Source organism: Salmo salar, chromosome ssa21 (genome assembly GCF_905237065.1).
Source record: "Salmo salar chromosome ssa21, Ssal_v3.1, whole genome shotgun sequence".
NCBI classification, from domain to species: Eukaryota; Metazoa; Chordata; class Actinopteri; order Salmoniformes; family Salmonidae; genus Salmo; species Salmo salar.
The window spans coordinates 21198821-21220751 of NC_059462.1; the positions used below are offsets into that span (position 1 = coordinate 21198821).

General features: G+C 41.9%; 1 protein-coding gene across 1 annotated transcript in view; it reads left to right on the plus strand.

The window, feature by feature from the left end:
- The window catches only part of col5a2a (collagen, type V, alpha 2a), a 66032-nt gene that overhangs the window by 22337 nt on the left and 21764 nt on the right, over window positions 1-21931 (plus strand). The window contains exons 2-5 of the mRNA XM_014164424.2: window positions 18946-19170; window positions 19391-19410; window positions 19512-19577; window positions 19937-19990. Coding sequence (XP_014019899.2) covers window positions 18946-19170; window positions 19391-19410; window positions 19512-19577; window positions 19937-19990 — 365 coding nt within the window. The remainder of the gene's footprint in view (window positions 1-18945; window positions 19171-19390; window positions 19411-19511; window positions 19578-19936; window positions 19991-21931) is intronic.

Sequence of the window (21931 nt, forward strand, 5' to 3'; positions counted from 1 at the left end):
TAAATGATATGTTATATGCTCAACATCATTGGCTTTGTGGTCAGAGAGCTGTAATTCATCTGAAAGGGAAAAAAGCAAACACAAACCATACACGGTTACAGAGCAAGCCAAATGCCATTGTCACGACTTCCGCCGAAGTTGGTGCCTCTCCTTGTTCGGGCGGCGTTCGGCGGTCATCGTCACCGGCTTTCTAGCTGCCACCGATCCATGTTTCTTTGTCCATTTGTTATGTCTTAATTGTTCACACCTGGTTCCCATTTCATTATGATTACTTCCCTATTTAAACCCTCTGATATTCAGTATGTTTTGTGCGTTATTGTTTTACTGTTGGTCGTGTTCCTTGTATGTATAGTTATTTGTTTTATCCCTGTGTGGATTTTGTATTTGAACTTTGTTTAGAGTAAAATAACGTATGTTTTACTCAGTTCGGTGTCCTGCGACTGACTCATTTTCTCATCTCATATACACGGACTATTGACATCCATCGTGAGGTAAACCACATGGCCAGATAAGGTTGAAGTCAAGTTGATAACTTGAAAATTTTATTATTTTCAGTAACTGGCATATTGTTGTGACTTGCTAGTAGAAGTGCGTACATATGTAGCTATTACTATTCTCCATTTTGAGCACTGCTGGTTCGCAGTTGGATGGTTTGCTGTACATTGGTCTAAACTCACTGTATTTTGCAGAAAGCTAGTCGTGCAAAAGAGAGAACCTAGCTTGTTACTGTAGCTTCCAGTCATGTTTGATATGATTATGTGAAGGATTAATTACCATACTGATCTTATCCCATAACCTTCCCCAGGCGCCATTACTTTCTGTTATGGCTTGCTAGGGCTGTATTTTTAATCCAGTATATGTTTTAGCCGACTAAATACGTTTTCCACATATTATAGTTACTCGAGCATTCCTTGAACACCATAGTATTACTGTAAATATTCTGCATCTAATTAAGAGGGACATCTCAGTGTGGCAAACCTGGGTTCAAATAGTATTTAAATTATTTCAAAGATTTTTAAGTCTTCGACCGTTTCTTTGAGCCTGCCTGGAGGCAGGGTTTGCGCTTTTAGGACTGTGCAATTTTTCCCAGGCAAGCTCAATGAAGCAAAACGCAAGTAATTGTTAGATTTCAATACTATTTAAACCCAGGCCTGCAGTGTAGACGGTACTTGACCACAGACGAGCTCTGTGGAACAAAGACAATTGAAAAGTAGTAGTCAGTAGAAGGGGGATAGGAATAATTTAGAATGACTGAATCCTCCCAGGCAAACATGGTTGGAACCATTCGAGAGTTTCATTTTTCTTTAAAGGAAGCCCCGACCGTCAGAGACAGCTCCAGAAGAAAAAGAAGCACAGGCATGTAATCAGCTACTTATTCATTTAACTCCCCATCCCTACTCAAGCCTAACCTTGTTTATGGAATGGAAGGGAAGGTGAAGTGCGTGTTCAAACCAGAAGCAACAGTGTTCTGTTGTGCCAACAAGGATTGCCTATAATCCCCAGCTCTCATACCTCACAACTTTGGAATATGAAATAATGTTGTTTATAACATTCTGAAGGGAGGCAACTGCTCTGGACACCCCTAACAAAGCAGGTTTACGTTCACTTTGAACTAGTACTGTAGTAACTAGTTGCTGACAAGACATTTCGGACACCAATTTCAACACTGAAAATGCAAAGGCAGTTTTAGGTCACACTACACACGGTATATGTAATTTAAGTGATAATCCCAGAGAAGCAGGTGTTTGGAGGATATATAGGCCCAAGACAAAGTTGAGGACCGGCAAACCGTGCCAATATATCCTCCAAACACCCTGGCTTCGAGGGCATTATCACTTTTATACAACGGGTTACCAACATATTCAAATAATGACTGACATATTTTCATCAAAAAATAAATTTGTATGAATTTATTCATACTATTTAATTTTTCCACAAGATATAGTGCCAACACAAATCTTGGGTTGCTACCCAAGCCAGCTGGTCTTTCATTCTATTGGTTCTGTTGCCAGAGATGCTACCCAGTTGTTAAGTATTTTTTTTGTTCTGTATCCAGTTGTTCGTTCTAAATGTTCTATTGCCATACTGACTGGCAATGTTCTTATCCCTTGCTTGCTAGTCACGTCAAACACTGCAGCCAGAATAACAGCAAAGTAGCTGCATTTGTATTTGTTTAAGATGTTTTCTAGTGACATTTATTTGAATACATCCATAACAATGAGCTAATGATGCGATATTTCACCTGGCATAGAAATGTGCTCTCTCATCAGGACACTGTTGTTCAGAGCTAGCCAACATCACAGCTAACACAATCACTTCAAACTGAAGCTGGAAAGACTGCAAACTAACTGCATCTCATTTAGTTTGACTTGTTTTCTTTGCCGTTTCTTTGTATATATTCATAGAAAATGATGCTGATTCATGATTTCGACTGGCTGAGAAAAGCTGCCTGCCGATCTGACTCGTCCCGAGTACCGACCCCTACACATTCATTACTATGGGACAGCTGGAGATTGAAATTCAATATTTAAACAATGTTGCAAATGTCAGGGAAATAGACAGCAAGGTTTATACAAATATTTGCTGCTGAAAACCAATTGCTAGCCTAAAAGAAATGGGAGATAATGTCTAGATGCTTTTTACAGTGGGGATCAAGTTTATTAAATTGCCTGGCTGGGCTGATGAGACAGTGGATTGTACAGTGAGATGGAATAGAGTAAATAGGCATTTCAACGTCATCGCTTTAGCCGGTGGTAACTTGTGGAATAGACACCGGCTGAAATGTGATTTTAACCAATCAGCTTCCAGGATTAGACCCACCCGTTTTATAAAAAGACTTAATGAAGATGTCAAAAGCTGCACACATAATACACCGTCTGCTACGTGGCAATAATGCCAGGTGTAAGGACCTGTCATATCGCCCTTTATAGTATGGCATTTGCTTATAAATTATTTGTGAAACATCTACCTAGGTGTTAAAAAGGGTTATGGAGCCTTCATTAAGCTTCATAGACACAATAGTGACCCAGTTGTTTGTGACCAATCACTGTCCTGGATAGCTTTATCAGTGAACCAATGACAGGATGGCGTCAAAGGGGAGGAGGAACTGGGAGATTTATGTAGGCTCTGACACCAAAGGGTTCAAAGCAGGCACCACAGCAGCCGCAAAGCCACCCAGCATCTGTAACTCATCTGCATGACCTGGAAAAAGCAGACAGTACTCTGACAGTATTCCTACAGGATCAACACTGTCAGCAGGAACACTCTGGTCTTCCCAAATGGCAGATCTGTTCAGGCCTACAAAGAAAACAAGCAATAATAAAATGACTAAGTCATATCAAAAGGATTAGGCTGCTTTTGGATGCGTCTGACACCTGACAGAGCATTCGGGACATCTTGCTATTTGAATAAGCGTAAGCCTACTATCTGAAACAGTTTGGCTGACATTGAGGTTTTTTTGCTTTTGGGAAAGAGAGTTGCGTTTAAATGACTCATTGTTTCCATCAGGTCATTTTGTAACCTCTACACTTCTGGCTGCAAGTCTACAGCCACATTAGCCAAGGAAAATCCATGAAGTACCCATTCATTTTCACCTTCTGCCAGATTCACTGGAATTTGATCATAGATGTTTGACATGGTTCAAGTTTGGATGCTGCGGTTCACTTTTAAGGTTTCTACAATCTCCGCTCCATTGATCTACGTGCATGTGCATGGGTGGAGTGGGATTTTTCGAGCAGTGGACACCTTTTGGAAACATGATGTCCTCACCAGTTCCACTCCCATTCACAAGGGGGTGATAGCAAAGGTATTTTTTTTGTCATTTCATTTTGTGAACGCACGGAAGGGTCGCCTTCCCTTGCTGGGACACACTTTTCACGTCACTTCGATACAAAGTGATTTTCTTAACAGGTTAGGAGAGAATGTTCCCTAACCCTAACCTTAACCTCAGTCACCTAACCTGCTACATTAATTATCCTAGCCTGCTGCATAAGTTTTCCTACACTGCTAAGAAAAATTCACTTCAGTATCGAAGTGGCGTGAATATAGTGTTTCCCTTACCTTGCCAGTAGTAGCTAGATGGCAGCCTGGCTACCTGGCTTTAGCCTGGCTAAAAATATAGCAAGCTATCTAGCCTTATTAGCTTCCCACATCTCCATGTGAAATAATCAGATGTATAATAAAATAATATGTTGTGGAAAATATTCTTATACTTGCTGGTGTAACCTAAATCATTATCCCAGTTTGATATGCTGCTTGTGTATTAATTCCCATATCAGCTACAAATAGAACATCATCATGTATTGGTCATGGAGAAAAAAAAAACATGGCTAGCTAGTTGGCCACAGCAGGTTCAACCATTTCACAATAGCCTGGAATCATTCGTTTTTACTTAAAAAAAATAATTTTTTGGATGGATTCTTGTTTGGTTTACAGTTTGAACAGTCTCTGAGATTAAATTTGGTTATCAATGCAAAATAGACTACTTTGATGAATAGCCTATAAAGCCTATTGATCAGATCAAGGAACCAAGCGACAACACTGCCCCCCCACGGCTGTGGAAGGAATGATACGGCGAGTCTCAATTTTCAGGTAATACAAAATTATGCTGAATTCTGGATATTACAAGGAGCCCCTTTTGTGACAAAAAAGACATTGCAACGCTCCAAATCTTGCGTCTCCATAGAGCTTGTAGTAAGCTTTATCTGGCTTTTGTTCCCCCTGAGGTAGTTTAACAGTCTAGGGAGTCTTACTAAGAACACAACTAAACATTCTCTCATTCTCAGTAACCTAGAGAAAGTCCATGTTCTCAAACAGGAGTGGTCCGTCTGAGTGAGAATACTAATGGGAAATACACTAGTATTCAGACGAACTCCACAAAAGGGGGGCAGCATGTTTTTTCACTGTTAGCAGGTTTTTACCTGTCCGAGGAAAGTATGGAACCTGCAATGAATTAAGCTGAGAGGAGAGGGGAGGGGTTGCATTTTCCAAGCTCTGCACTGACTAGACCGGGCCTGCATGTGTGTCCACATGCGCCATCACGCACATGTTGATTTTGTCTGTTGCAAGCTAATTTGTCCTGGGATGTAAACATTGGGTTGTTATTTGACCTAAAATGCACAAGGTCCTTTTTTCTGGATATTTGTAGAATTTTGACCCATTTTGAGTCACACAAAATTGTGTGATCTCTATCGTGTGATCTCAACAATTAATCCATAGATAAAAGGGGAAACATAGTTCGTTTCTAGTAATCTCTCCTCTTTCTTTTTCTTCTTCTTCTTCTGTGGACTTTATATGGCAGTTGGCAACCAACTTTAAGGTGTATTACCACCACCAACTGGACTGGAGTGTGGACCTCAGTTCATATTTCAATCACCCACGTGGGTATATGCTCCTAAAAACCAATGAGGTGATAGGAGAGGCGGGACTTGCAGTGCATCACGCATCATACATAGAACCAAGTTCTATTTTAGAGCCTGGCTACGCAAACGCTCATTGACACGCACGGGCAGTTTGGATTGAATAACATGTATGTGTACATTTATTTTACAACGCTCGCGCGTGTAATGTGAGCAGTGTGGTCAACATGTCAGCTTAGATAGTGATAGCGCTGACATCATCCACGTATTCCTATAGGAAATCCTCAATGGCACATGAAGCTGGAAGTATTTGAATTTGAAGCATGCCATATTGCTGAATGGGGCTGAATAGTACCAAAAAAAAATCGCTAAGGATCATGGTGAAAGTGTCCATAACAAGCAAAGGATCATGGTCGATGTAGTTGTTTTCATCCTGCTTGCAAGAGTCAACCCAATGCTGCTGGGTGCACTTGCAAAGAACGTTTATGAGGGCACGAGTAGGCCTGGCTCCAGGATGACATGTCTGAGAGGGTATTTTAAATCCATGGGGGGTGCACAAAAAGTATTGCTTTAGCGCTCAAATAAAACAAGGTAGATTGGTCAAACTGCTGTTCACGTGTACAAAATGGATCTGAATTGTACACATCAACAACTATTGTTTTATATTAAAACACAGCAAAAATATGGGCCCCACTACAACATACAAGTGTATCCTTTTTTGCACCTACCAACACTCACCATCAGCTCGACAGGATGAGCACAACTAGGCTATTAAAGACTCTTACAGGCTCCATAGCTGTCATTGATTATAACTATTGGCTACATTTCTGTCATATTTGTGAAACTACACAATGAGCGTAACCTATAGTAAGCCAAGCCGCCACTTCTCCAGTTGCGCAATACTTTCTGTGGGAGAGTTTCAGAAAAGCGAACTAAATCAAACTATGTGCATATTGTATACAGCTGATGTGAAATGTTCTACATGACAGTAGTCAATTTTAATCTGCCGCAAATAATAATAATACATCTGCAAGGTTACAGAAACATAGTAAAGACATGGGGACAGGAATCCAAACCAAGACCTTTTCAATCAAAGTCAGTTACGGCAACAACAACAAAAATGTCATTGTGGTTTGCAAAAACATATTTGATGTATGAATTCATATGAAGATGAGTTTCTTCTTTGTTTGTTCCAGTGTTTTATTGATTCAATAATCCAAATGTGCATTCTCACAGAGCAATAGCCTGGAAACTGGTTTTCATTGACGAAAGTCCCGGCTTTAGTTATGGATGGTACTTGGAGGCAGGACAGCAAAGCTTTTAGCAAGCAACTTAACCCATCCCGGGACTTTTTAGACTCATCAAATGTTTAGAACATGGACGACCTAGAAACTTTCCTGAGGGCCTATCTACTGTTTAAGTAGCCTAGACAAGTGTAGAGTGAACAGCTGGTTCTACAGAGGGGTCCAGAGATATAGAATGGAGACATGGTGGAGGACAGGCTCTACGGATCAACGCTGCCACGGAGGGGGAGTGTTCCACCACCACCGCCATACGGCTTTCTGAGACATAAGGGTGGGTGTCGGTGGGGGGTGGCTGTGTGTGGCGGCTGATGGGGGCGGCATGACTCATAACCACAGACATTCATCGGGACAGGGGAAAAACCTTTAATTCTGCCACAGTCAATCACTTAAATTTACTTACAGTATATTTGATCACGCCATATTGTAGCTGGACAAGACTGTAGTTCCTTCTAATTTGAGATAGCCATATGGTCCTGACTCATTGTGTCTTGTTAAGGCAAAAGTGATTGATGGTATCAGTAACATCATCCCACAGGCTTTCTACGAGGTTATCATGGACTTATTTGCTTTTGTTTGATCCAGTTCCCAGAATAAGAGTCTTAGTTTCTCCTGATATGTTCTCTCTTTTCTTTGCTGAGTAGTCAGCACAGCACTGTAAAGTCAGACTCTTTCACGCACTTTATCTTCCTCCAATATAGAAAAGATCCTGGTAAACCAAATATTCCAGGATGATATTTTTGTGTATAGTTTTTGTCATAATTTTTTCATACTTTTGTTCAGTTTTGGTCATGGTCTACGGCATCCATTTTAGGAAGTCTGATTTCAGGGAAAACTCTGCCTGTGGTCATTTTGTATATGTTGTGGAGTGAAGTAACACATGGTTCATTTAGAAGATTAGCTTATCTGGAATGAGCCATTATCCCCACAATGCCAAAGTGATGACATAGCCGACTGCTCAGTCTGTTTCCTACCAGTCAGACCTCACAGCACAGGTTTCACTGAAGAAAATATATAAATGGAAACAGTTGAATGCTATAAAAGTAATATCTTGTAAGAGCTGTTGGGCTGGTAGACATGTTCCACTGCCAGTTTGGCGCTGACCAGTCTGTGAGATGTGTTCTTGTCAAGGGGTTACCTATGAAGCTCAGGGGTGCCACCTGGTGTTTACAATGGTAACAGGTAAAGGATCTGTCACTTCTACTCCATGAGCTTACAATACAGTACAACCACTCTCCTTCCCCCTGCATCTCTTCATCAGGTTTAGCTGTAAATGAGAATGTGTTCTTCTCAGTCAACTTACTTACCTGGTAGAATAGAAGTTCAATAAATAATTAAGTAGATAAAAAGATTAATCATAATGAATAAGTATTTGGTTGTAACTGTAGATAAATTGTGTTAAAACATATGGGAACTTTTCTTGATATAGCTACTCTCTGCTGCCTTTGGAGTAGTTGTCACGTCCTGACCAGTAAGGGGGTTATTTGTTATAGTAGTTTGGTCAGGGCGTGGCAGAGGGTGTTTGTTTTATGTGTTTCGGGGTTTTTGGTTTATGTTCTATGTTAGTATATTTCTATGTTTGTTCTAGTGTGTCTATTTCTATGTTTAAGTTTCTTGGGTTGACCTTCAATTGGAGGCAGCTGTTCCTCGTTGCCTCTAATTGAAGGTCCTATTTAGTAGGGGTGTTTTTTCCTGTGTTTTGTGGGTGGTTGCTTCCTGTTTTGTGTATGTTGCACCTGACGGGACTGTTTACGGTCGTTTTGTTGTTTGTTTGATTTTGAGTTTAATAAAAGTAAATATGAGCACGTCACACGCCGCGTCTTGGTCCCCATTAGACGACCCACGTTACAGAACCACCCACCATGACTGGATCAAGCGGCGTGCCCGGGCAGAGATGGACACCTGGTCGGTATTGGAGTGGATGGAGAGAAGAAACTGGACTTGGGGGCAAGTTATTGAACGTTATCGGAGCCTACCAGGGAAGAACGAGAGGCAGCCCCAAAATATTTTTTTTGGGGGGGGCACACGGGTAGTTTGGCTGGGCCAGGGGTAAGCCCTGAGCAAACTCCCCGTGCTTATTGTGTCGAGCATGTGCCTGCTTCTCGCACTCTCTCTCCGGTAAGCCTCCACTGTCCAGTACATCCTGTTCCTGCTCCTCGCACTAGCCCTGAGGTGCATGTTACTAGGCTGGTGCCTCCTAAGCCAGCCCCACGCACCAGGCCTTTAGTGTGCCTGCCCAGTCCAGTACGTCCTGTTCCTGCTCCTCGCACTAGCCCTGTGGTGCGTGTCACTAGTCTGGCGCCTCCAAAGCCAGTCCCACGCATCAGGCCTTCAGTGCGCAGTCCCCGTCTAGAGCTTCAGGCGACAGTGCCCCGTCTAGAGCTTCAGGCGACAGTGCCCCGTCTAGAGCTTCCGGCGACAGTGCCCCGTCTAGAGCTTCCGGCGACAGTGCCCCGTCTAGAGCTTCCGGCGACAGTGCCCCGTCCAGTGCTTCTGGCAACGTCCCACAGTCCGGAATCGACAGAGACGTCCCACAGTCCGGAACCGACAGAGACGTCCCACAGTCCGGAGCCGACAGAGACGTCCCACAGTCCAGCGCCGACAGAGTCGCCCGCCAGTCCGGCGCAGCCAGAGTCGCCCGCCAGTCCGGCGCAGCCAGAGTCGCCCGCCAGTCCGGCGCAGCCAGAGTCGCCCGCCAGTCCGGCGCAGCCAGAGTCGCCCGCCAGTCCGGCGCAGCCAGAGTCGCCCGCCAGTCCGGCGCAGCCAGAGTCGCCCGCCAGTCCAGCGCAGCCAGAGTCGCCCCTCAGCCTGGAGCCTTCAGCGGTGGGCTACAGCCCGGAGCCTTCAGCAGGGGTGGACAGATTAGACTGAAATTGTATATTTCTATGTTTGTTCTAGTGTGTCTATTTCTATGTTTAAGTTTCTTGGGTTGGCCTTCAATTGGAGGCAGCTGTTCCTCGTGCCTCTAATTGAAGGTCCTATTTAGTAGGGGTGTTTTTTCCTGTGTTTTGTGGGTGGTTGTTTCCTGTTTTGTGTATGTTGCACCTGACGGGACTGTTTACGGTCGTTTTGTTGTTTGTTTGATTTTGAGTTTAATAAAAGTAAATATGAGCACGTCACACGCTGCGTCTCGGTCCCCATTAGACGATCCTCGTTACAGTAGTTAAATGAGGTAAACCCATGAAGATTTGTTGTAAATTCACATAAGAATTCAAGATGTAGAGTGTAATAAAAATGTAATATTTTAATGTTATACAGTAAATTTGGAAAGTATTCAGACCCCTTGACTTTTTCCACATTTTGTTACGGTACCGCCTTATTCTAAAATTGATTAAATTATATTTCTTCCTCATCAATCTACACACAATATCCCATAATGAAAAAGCAAAAACAGATTTTTTTTACATTTTTGCAAATGTATTAAAAATAAAAACAGAAATACCTTATTTACATAATTATTCAGACCCTTTGCTATGAGACTAAATTGAGCTCAGGTGTATCCTGTTTCCATTGATCATCCTTGAGATGTTTCTACAACTTGATTGGAGTCCACATGTGGTAAATTCAAGTGATATGACATGATTTGGAAAGGCACACACCTGTCTATAGAAGGACTCACAGTTGACAGTGCATGTCACAGCAAAAACCAAGCCATGAGGTTGAAGGAATTGTCCGTAGAGCTCCGAGCCAGGCTTGTTTCAAGGCACAGATCTGGGGTAGGGTACCAAAAACAGTTATGCAGCATTGAAGGTCCCCAAGAACACAGTGGCCTCCATCAATCTTAAATGGAAGAAGTTTGGAACAAACAAGACTTCCTAGAGCTGGCCGCCTGGCCAAACTGAGCAATCGGGGGAGAAGGGCCTTGGTCAGGGAAGTGACCAAGAACCAGATAATCACTCTGACAGAGCTTCAGAGTTCTTCTGTGAAGATGGGAGAACCTTCCAGAAGGTCAGCCATCTCTGCAGCACTCCACCAATCAGGCCTTTATGGTACAGTGGCCAGACAGAAGCCACTCCTCAGTAAAAGGCACAACGTTTGCCATAAGGAACCTAAAGGACTCAGACCATGAGAAACAAGATTCTCTGATCTGATGAAACCAAGATTGAACTCCATTGATTGCCAAGCTTCACGTCTGGAGGAGACATGGCCCCATACCTACGGTGAAGCATGGTGGTGGAAGCATCATGCTGTGGGGATGTTTTTCAGTGGCAGGGACTGGGAGACTAGTCAGGATCGAGAGAAAGATGAACAGAGCAAAGTACAGATAGATCCTTGATGAAAACCTGCTCCAGAGCGCTCAGAACCTCACACCAGGGCGAAGGTTCACCTTCCAACAGGACAACAATCCTAAGCACACAGCCAAGACAAAGCAGGAGTGGCTCAGAATGTCCTTGAGTGGACCAACCAGATCCCGAACTTGAACCCGATCAAACATCTCTAGAGAGACCTGAAAATAGGTGTGCAGCAATGCTCCCCATCCAACCTGACAGAACTGGAGAGGATCTGCATAGAAGAATGGGAGAAACTCCCCAAATATAGGTGTCCCAAGCTTGTAGCGTCATACCCAGGAAGACTTGAGATTGTAATCGCTGCCAATGGTGCTTCAACAAAGTACTGAGTAAAGGGTCTGAAATACTTATTTAAGTGTGATACTTCAGTTTTTTATTTTTAATACTTTTGCAAAAGCGTTTGCTTTGTCATTATAGGGTATTGTCAGAATAAGGCTGTAACGTAACAAAATGTGGAAAAAGTCAAGGGTTCTGAATAATTTCCGAATGCACTTTACCTCAAACATCTTTCCCAAATCCATCAACATTTTTATATAACAGTCACTGTGTTGACTGCACAGGTGGGTCCACATGGATCATACTACTTCTAAGGGGCTGTCACATAAAAGGGATGGGTAATCACACTATTGCTTTAGTCCCAGGACAAGGAATGACAAAGGATTTGAGATTTGGCAAAGATCCAGTTTGAATCAAAACGCTTTTTTTTTGTCAATGTGCCAATGGAAATAATTATGCAGTACAGAACTCAAGCTTTTTAACCACTCCACAAATTTCTTTTAACAAACTATAGTTTTGGCAAGTCGGTTAGGACATCTATTTTGTGTATGACACAAGTAATTTTTACAAAAATTGTTTACAGACAGATTATTTCACTTATAATTCACTGTATCACAATTCCAGTGGGTCAGAAGTTTGCATACACTAAGTTGACTGTGTCTTTAAACAGCTTGGAAAATTCCAGGAAATGATGTCATGGCTTTATAAGCTTCTGATAGGCTAATTGACATCATTTGAGTCAATTAGAGGTGTACCTGTGGATGTATTTCAAGGCCTACCTTCAAACTCAGTGCCTCTTTGCTTGACATCATGGGAAAATCAAAAGAAATCAGCCAAGACCTCAGACAAAAAAATTGTAGCCCTCCACAAGTCTGGTTCATCCTTGGGAGCAATTTCCAAACGCCTGAAGGTACCACGTTCATCTGTACAAACAATAGTATGCAAGTAGAAACACTATGGGACTGAGCAGCCATCATACCGCTCAGGAAGGAGACGCGTTCAATCTCCTAGAGATGAATGTACTTTGGTGCGAAAAGTGCAAATCAATCCCAGAACAACAGCAAAGGATCTTGTGAAGATGCTGGAGGAAACAGGTACAAAAGTATCTATATCCACAGTAAAATGAGTCCTATATCGACATAACCTGAAAGGCCGCTCAGCAAGGAAGAGCCACTGCTCCAAAACCGCCATAAAAAAGCCAGACTACGGTTTGCAACTGCACATGGGGACAGATCGTACTTTTTGAGGAAATGTCCTCTGGTCTAATGTTACAAAAATAGAACTGTTTGGCGATGATGACCATCGTTATGTTTGGAGGAAAAAGGGGGAGGGGAGGCTTGCAAGCTGAAGAACACCATCCCAAACGTGAAGCACGGGGGTAGCATCATGTTGTGGCGGTGCTTTGCTGCAGGAGAGACTGGTGCACTTCACAAAATAGATGGCATCATGAGGGAGGAAAATCTCTAGACATCAGTCAGGAAGTTAAAGCTTGGTCGCAAATGGTCTTCCAAATAGACAATGACCCCAAGCATACCTCCAAGGTTGTGGCAAAATGGCTTAAGGACAATAAAGTCAAGGTATCGGAGTAGCCGTCACAAAGCCCTGACCTCAATCCCATAGAAAATGTGTGGGCAGAGCTGAGAAAGTGTGTGCGAGCAAGGAGGCCTTCTAACCTGACTCAGTTACACCAGTTCTGTCAGGAGGAATGGGCCAATATTTACCCAACTTATTGTGGGAAGCTTGTGGAAGGCTCCCTGAAACATTTGACCCAAGTTATACAATTTAAAGGCAATGCTACCAAATATTAATTGAGTGTATGTAAACTTCTGACCCACTGGGAATGTGATGAAAGAAATAAAAGATGAAATAAATCATTCTCTCTACTATTATTCTGACATTTCACATTCTTAAAATAAAGTGGTGATCCTAATTGTTCTAAGACACAATGTTTATTCGGATTAAATGTTAAATTGTGAAAAACTGAGTTTAAATGTATTTGGCTAAGGTGTCTTTAAACTTCCGACTTCAACTGTATGCAGAGACATTTTTGATTGGTGTCTGGGTCTTCGCCAGGGTTGTGGGTTCGATTCCCACGGGGGCCAGCACAGAATTTTTTTTAATGAAATGTATGCATTCACTGCTGTAAGTCCCTCTGGATAAGAGCGTCTGCTAAATGACTAAAATGTAAATGTATGTCTTTCTTTTTTTCCTGTAAGTCAAGCTTTAGAGGAAATTAGCTAATGTCTGACAGTGGGGAGATTTTACTATAACCGACAGTGTCCTTTCCAGAACCCTCTTTTCCCTGCAGTTGAACTGAGATTTTATCCAGTACCTAATGGAAAATATATGTTCCACATTAATGCTTAACACACCGTTATAGTTAACTGTTGTTGATTTATGATTTTTTTCTTTTTTTTTTACTCCCTTTTTTCTCCCCAATTTCATGATATCCAATTACAGTTGTGTCCCAACTCCCCAATGGGCTCGGGAGGGGCAAATGTCAAGTCATGTGTCCTCTGAAACATGACCTTCCAAACTGCGCTTCTTAACCCCACTTAACCCAGAAGCCAGCTACACCAATGTGTCAGAGGAAACATTGTTCAACTGACAACTGAGTCAGCCTGCAGGCTCTCGGCCTGCCACAAGGAGTCACTAGAGCATGATGAGCCAAGGAAAGCCCCCCCGGCCAAACCCTCCCCTAACCAGAACGATGCTGGGCCAATTGTGCGCCTCCTTATGGGACTCCTGGTCACGGTCGGTTGTGACACAGTCTGGGATCGAACCCGGGTCTGAAGTGATGCTTCAAGCACTGCGATGCAGTGCCTTAGACCACGGCGCCCCTCAGGAGGCCCTGCATAACTCTTCTGTGTTTAAAGTGTCTAATTGGGTTTGTGTTAATTTTGTTGTTGGTGATACTGCATGATAGCAAAGAAATCAGAAAGTTTAGCGATGTCAGGGTCTAGGGAGGTAACCTGCAATCTATTATAAAGCTACATAGAAAACCAATAGGAAGTGAGCTATGAGAACATGTCTGAAGTATAACATTTAACCAGGGCTTTGCTCTAGTGTCTTCATGTTACTTGCTCTTTTTCAACATTTAACATCTAGCCTATCTTAATACAGTAACCCAGAACTGGGTGTCCTCTGTGCCATCTCCCTATGATTTGTAGCATTTAGCTATAACATATTGTAAAAATGAAAAATGACACCGCATAATCTTTAAAGTGAATTTCAAGAGCAGTGGTGTAATTTTGAGCGTTCAATTTCTTCCTGTCCCTGTTCTCATACATTTTTACACAGAAAAGCAGATCTCCCTAATATGCTCCTTCCCATCAAAGTTCCTTTGAGTTACTCACTTTGACTTTTTTTAGATAATATTTTTTATTTACCTTTCTTTAAAAATACAAAACACACACAAACATCAACGACATCACAGCTACCCAGACCCTCATACTCACCCTCCCATCTCAAGCTCCTGCATCCCTCTCCGCCACATGGCCTCAAACTGTACTGTTTTGTTTATCTCTGACGCCCACCCACTTTCTACATTTAGACAATAAAGGATTTGACCTTTCCATTGTGTTAACGATGGAGGATTAGTTGATTTCCAATTTTTAAGTATGCATTTTTTCAAGATGATTGATGGGAAAAGTATAGTCCATCCCATGAGGTTTCTCACTGCTCCTTCATATGCCATATCTTGAAATATGCAGACAGGTGGATAAAAATGACATTTACATTGTAATACTTCTGACAGCCAACTATTCTAACTCTACCCATAACCTTTGGATATTATAACATTCCCAGAAGGCATGGATTCTTTTTTATTTTACCTTTATTTAACCAGGAAGGCCAATTGAGAAGTTCTCATTTACAACTGCGACATGGCCAAGATAAAGCAAAGCAGTGCGAAAAAAACAACACAGAGTAACACATAGGATAAACAAAAGTACAGTCAATAACACAATAGAAAAATCTCTGTACAGTGTGTGCAAATGGAGTAAGGAGGTAAGGCAATAAATAGGCCATAGTAGCAAGGTAATTACAATTTAGCAAATTAACACTGAAGTGATAGATGTGCAGATGATGATGTGCAAGTAGAAATACTTGTGAGCAAAAAAGTTAATTTAAACAATGTGGGGATGAGGTAGGTAGTTGGGTGGGCTATTTACAGATGGGCGATGTACAGCTGCAGCGATCGATAAGCTGCTCAGATAGCTGATGCTTAAAGTTAGTGAGGGAGATATAAGTCTCCAACTTCAGCGATTGTTACGATTCGTTCCAGTCATTGGCAGCAGAGAACTGGAAGGAAAGGCTGCCAATGTGGCTGTTGGCTTGGGGGATGACCAGTGAGATATACCTGCTGGAGTGCGTGCTACGGGTGGGTGTTGTTGTGGTGACCGGTGAGCTGAGATAAGGCGGAGCTTTACCTAGCAAAGACTTATAGATGACCTAGAACCAGTGGGTCTGGCGACGAATACGTAGTGAGGGCCAACCGGCGTTGAGCATACAGGTTACAGTGGTGGGTGTTATATTGGGTTTTGGTGACAAAACGGATGGCACTGTGATAGACTGCATCCAGCTTGCTCAGTAGAGTGTTGGAGGATATTTTGTATATGGTATCGCCAGTCGAGGATCGGTTGGATGGTCAGTTTTACGAGGGCATGTTTGGCAGCGTGAGTGAAGGAGGCTTTGTTGCAAAATAGGAAGCCGATTCTAGATTTAATTTTGGATTGGAGACGCTTAATATGAGTCTGGAAGGAGAGTTTACAGTCTAGCCAGACACCTAGGTATTTGTAGTTGTCCACATATTCAAAGGCAGAACTGTCCAGAGTAGTGTTGCTAGTCGGGCAGGTGGGTGAGGGCAGCGATTGGTTGAAGAGCATTCATTTAGTTTTACTAGCATTTAAGAGCAGTTAGAGGGCATGGAAGGAGTGTTGTATTGCATTGAAGCTCTTTTGGAGGTTTGTTAACACAGTGTCCAATGAAGGGCCAGATGTATACAGAATGGTGTCGTCTGCGTAGAGGTGGCTCAAGGAATCACCCGCAGCAAGAGCGACATCATTGATATATACAGAGAAAAGAGTCGGCCCGAGAATTGAACCCTGTGGTACCCCATAGAGACTGCCAGAGGTCCGGACAACAGGCCCTCCGATTTGACACACTGAACTCTATCGAAGAAGTAGTTGGTGAACCAAGCGAGGCAGTCATTTGAGAAACCAAGGCTGTTGAGTCTGCCGATAAGAATGTGGTGATTGACAGTCAAAAGCATTGACCAGGTCAATGAAGACGGCTGCACAGTACTGTCTTTTATCGATGGCAGTTATGATATCATTTAATATCTTGAGCGTGGCTGAGGTGCACCTGTGACCAGCTTGGATACCGGTTTGCACAGCGAAGAAGGTACGGTGGGATTCGAAATGGTCAGTGATCTGTTTGTTAACTTGGCTTTCGAAGACTCTAGAAAGGCAGAGAAGGATGGATATAGGTCTGTAACAGTTTGGGTCTAGAGTGTCACCCCCTTTGAAGAGGGGGATGACCGCGGCAGCTTTCCAATCTTTAGGAATCTTGGACGATATGAAAGAGAGGTTGAACAGACTAGTAATAGGGGTTGCAACAATGGCGGCTGATCATTTTAGAAATAGAGGTAGCTGGCAGTTTACTCTGGGCACCTTATTCATCCAAGCTACTCAATACTGCCCCCAGATCCCAAAGAAGATATCTAAGAGATTTAAGAAAGGTCAGGAAAATCTTTGTTTGTTTTTTTTGCATATATGTAACCCTTTATTTTTGTCACTAAACAGTCTCCATATACACTACCGTTCAAACGTTTTAGAACATCTACAGTACTCATTCAAGGGTTTGTCTTTATTTTTACTATTTTCTACATTGTAGAATGATAGTGAAGACATCGAAACCATGAAATAACATATATGGAATCATGTAGTAACCAAAACAGTGTTAAACAAATCAGAATATATTTGAGATTTGAGATTCTTCAAATAGCCACCCTTTGATGACAGCCTTGCACACTCTTGGTATGTTTTATTTAATTAGATCTGCTTTCATATTGTTGAGAAATGGGATAAAGTTATCTTTATATATTTGTTGTTTGTTGTCACTTATTAACCTCTATGGGACCCCTTCCCGTTCTCATCCCGGTAACGGGATTGCTTGACAAGATAGCAAAAGTCTAATAATTTCAATTTCTCAAACAATCAACTATTTACACCATTTGAAAGATAAACATCTCCTTAATCCAACCACGTTGTCCGATTTCAAAGAGGCTTTACGGCAAAAGCATAAAGTTAGATTATGTTAGGACAGTACATTGACAAAACATCACACACAGCTATTTTCAATGCAAAGACAGGCATCACCAAAAGCAGAAAATCAGCTAACATTATGCACTAACCTTTGACAATCTTCATCAGATGACACTCCTAGGGCATTATGTTAGACAATACATGCATTTATATCCAAAAACAGCATTTTACAATGGCGGTGATGTTCAGAAAATATTTAGCCTCCAAAACTGCCGGTGAATCTGCGCTACAATTTACAAAATTACTATTCGAAAACATTGGTAAAATATAATATTGTCATTCAAAGAATTATAGATTAACATCTCGTGAATGCAACCGCATTGCCAGATTTCAAAATAACTTTACTGGGAAATCACACTTTGCAATAAACGAGGTACTATGCTCAGAAAAATAGGCTAGGCGATACAGGTTAGCGCCATCTTGGAACCATCTAAAATCAAATATACTATTGTAAATATTCACTTACCTTTGATTATCTTCATCAGAAGGCACTTCCAGGAATCCCAGGTCCACAACAAATGTAGTTTTGTTCGAAAAAGTTCATAATTTATGTCCATATAGCTCCTTCTTGTTAGCGCGTTCCGAAGGCTACTCAAAATGTACGAAGCGCGTGGGACTTGTCGTCATGAAAGTGCAAAAAAATATTATTTACGTTCGTTCAAATCTTTAGGGCCTTTTTCAATCAGAACTTCAATAATATTCAAGGCGGACGATTGCATTGTCTTACAAAATGTTTCGGAACGAGAGAGTACCCACGGGCACGCGCATCATAGTAGTAATGGCCCTCCCCCTATGACAAACTTTCCAGGCCTCTCGTTCAGTCAGTTTTTACAGGAGAAGACTCAAACCACTTTGTAAAGACTGTTGACATCTAGTGGAAGCCGTAGGAAGTGCTACATGTATCCTAATTTACAGTGTGTTTCATAGGCAAAGGCTTGAAAGTGATTCCACACATCAGATTTCCACTTCCTGTTAGGATTTCTCTCAGGGTTTTGACTGCCATATGAGTTCTGTTATACTCACAGACACCATTCAAACGGTTTTAGAAACTTCAGAGTGTTTTCTATCCAAATCTACTAATAATATGCATATCCTACGTTCTGAGTTTGAGTAGGAGGCAGTTTAATATGGGCACATATTTTTTCCGAAATTGTCAATACTGCCCCCTAGCCCCAACAGGTTTTAAGCATCCTAAGTATTTAATCTCTTTTATCGTCCACTTAAAAGATTTCTGTAGAGCATGAGTTTTTCGTATTGCCATTATTTTGTTTAATTTTATATCCTGGCATTTGAGAGTATTCAGAAAATATTTTTAGGAAGGGGGCATTAAGTTTGACTTTCCATGGCTGACCTTTGACCTTTGTCTGACCTGTCCTGTCGGTCCCGCCTTCCACAGGAGATGACGCGGGCTGCACGGTCGACGGCCAGGTGTACACCAACAGAGACATTTGGAAACCAGAGCCATGTCGGATCTGCGTGTGCGACAGCGGCTCCGTCCTGTGCGACGAGATCCAGTGCGATGAGTTGTCCAACTGTGAGAAGGTGACCATCCCCGAGGGCGAGTGCTGTCCCATCTGCCAGAGCGAGGGCGGCTCAGACACCAGTGGCAACGTCAGACCCGGTGAGTGGTCAGAAAGCGTGACCTAAAATTTGTTGTGACCCCAAGTCATGAAAAACATTTCTTATGAGAGAACCCAGTGTGAACTGTTCATGAATATGTAACTACTAATGTAACTACGTGTGAACCCAGTGCTTTGCTATGAAGAAAATAAGAATTAACTCCACTCCATAGACTAGATGCTTTTGTGACATGATTCTTTGTCTGTTATGTTCATTTTCAGATGGTGGCAGAGTCTACAGGGTAAGCTTTAGTATATCATTGTGATACATCTTTATAATATCGTATTACTACTTGAATTTAAACGGTGGAGCAACGTCTGTCTTCTTACTCTTCGTTTGTAGGGTCAGAAAGGAGAACCTGGAGAAGTACCACAGGTGACTGGGATCAGAGGTCGTCCTGGGCCTATGGTAAGCTTATAGTTCACTTTGTTTTCAAAGTCTATTATAAACTGAATTTATGATATGGAACTTTGTTGCGATTCAACAACATACAGCTTTATTGGTGCATAGAGCTTTAACCAGCTGTTTCTCAGTTGTGGTGTTGATTTTGTAAAACTCTTTGAGTCGACACTAGGTGGCAGAAGAGAACAGTTACCTTTTAACTTGACCTGAAAGCATTCCTGTGTAGTACAACTGTACTTGACAGAGCATACGGAATGACTTTACTCTGTTTCCATAGTAATGATATTATCATGGGATTTATGAAGGAACATTATTGTGTCTACGCTATCGTGACTTTTTCATCTGTTCCTTTTGTCCTAAAACAGGGGCCTCCCGGATCTCCAGGATTCAGAGGGGACCGAGGACAGAAAGGAAGACCTGTACGTTCCAAACATAGAGCAAATACATTATGCTTTAGCAAAGCTTAAGTTCTGTACTGCATAATTATTTCCATTGGCACATTGACAAAAAAAAGCGTTTTGATTCAAACTGGACCTTTGCCAAATCTCAAATCCTTTATCATTCCTTGTCCTGGGACTAAAGCAATAGTGTGATTACCCATCCCTTTTATGTGACAGCCCCTCAGAAGTAGTATGATCCATGTGGACCCACCTGTGCAGTCAACACAGTGACTGTTATATAAAAATGTTGATTGATTTGGGAAAGACAGTTGAGGTAAAGAACATTCAAAAATTATGCAGAGCAATTGATTTTTCCACATCCTTATTCAAAAATGGATTAAATTACTTTTTTCCAAAATCAATCTTTACAAAAATACTCCATAATGGCAAAGTGAAAACAGGTTATTAGAAAATTTAGCAAATATATAAAAAAAATTAAAACAGAAATACCAAGACCCTTCCTAGAGCTGGACGCCTGGCCTAACTGAGCAGTCGGGGGAGAAGAGCCTTGGTCTTTGAGGTGACCAAGAACCCGATGGTCACTCTTACAGAGCTCCAGAGTTTCTCTGTGGCGATGGGAGAACCTTCCAGAAGGACAACCATCTCTGCAGCACTCCACCAATAAGGCCTTTATGGTAGAGTGGCCAGACAGAAGCCACTCCTCAGTAATAGGCACATGACAGCCCGCTTGGAGTTTGCCAAAAGGCACCTAAATGATGAAACTAAGATTGAACTCTTTGGCCTGAATGCCAAGCGTCACGTCTGGAGGAAACCTAGCAACATCGCTACCGTGAAGCATGGTGGTGGCAGCATCATGCTGTGGGGATGTTTTTCAGCGGCAGGGACTGGAAGACTAGTCAGGATTGAGGCAAAGATGAATGGAGCAAAGTTCAGAGAACTCCTTGATGAAAGCCTGCTCCAGGGCACTCATGACCTCATATTCGTGATATATCAGCCCGTATACCACTGGTATGACAAAACATTTAATTTTACTGCTCTAATTACATTGGTAACCAGTTTATAATAGCAATAAGGCATCTCAGGGGTTTGTGGTATATGGCCAATATACCACAGCTAAGGGCTCTATCCAGGCACTCTGCTTTGCGTCGTGCATAAGAACAGCCCTTAGCCGTGGTATGTTGGCCATATACCACACCCCCTCAAGCCTTTTTGTTTAAGTATAGCACAGCCTTAATTTTTTTCTTGAGGCTAATCAAGCTGAGACATGATAATAAACTTACTACTTAGTCACTATTGAATTAGGATATTTCAGAGAAGCAACTACTTTATGTGTTAACTATAATAGAATTAGATGGATTAATTTATTAATGGCTTTCATTGTCATGCTTAAATATAATACAATGTCTTCAAAGATAATGGAGACTACATGACTTGAAGATAGTTAAAATTGATGTGCTGTGCACTTTCTGGAGATTTGTCTCTTCGTTGAATTACGTCTTGATGATCAAGAGATTGCGCAAACAGAAATGGACAATACATTAGCATTAGAAAACATTCTGATAGACCCATTCCGCAAACGTATGTATTTTGTTTAAATTCAGTACACAACAAAAACATATATTATGAATGTACATGCTGCCCTCATTGGAATGCTGATCATATTGAGGGCATAGATTAAGCATAATCTGATTTAGCAGAACAACATTAGTCTTTATGATTTATGACATATGTTGCTTGTCTGCCTCTCATATTATGTTTAACACCCTTGATTCAATTTATCACTTTTGTCAAGCATATCCTGTAATAATTGTTTTCTCATTTGTGGCCATTTTCGTCATCCACTGTCATTGCATATCAACTAGAAAACATGCTTTAGAACCAGAAGGCAATATGAATGTCTACACATATATTACTAAACCTAAATTGGAGATCCGTAACTCAAGTGTCACTGATATCAAT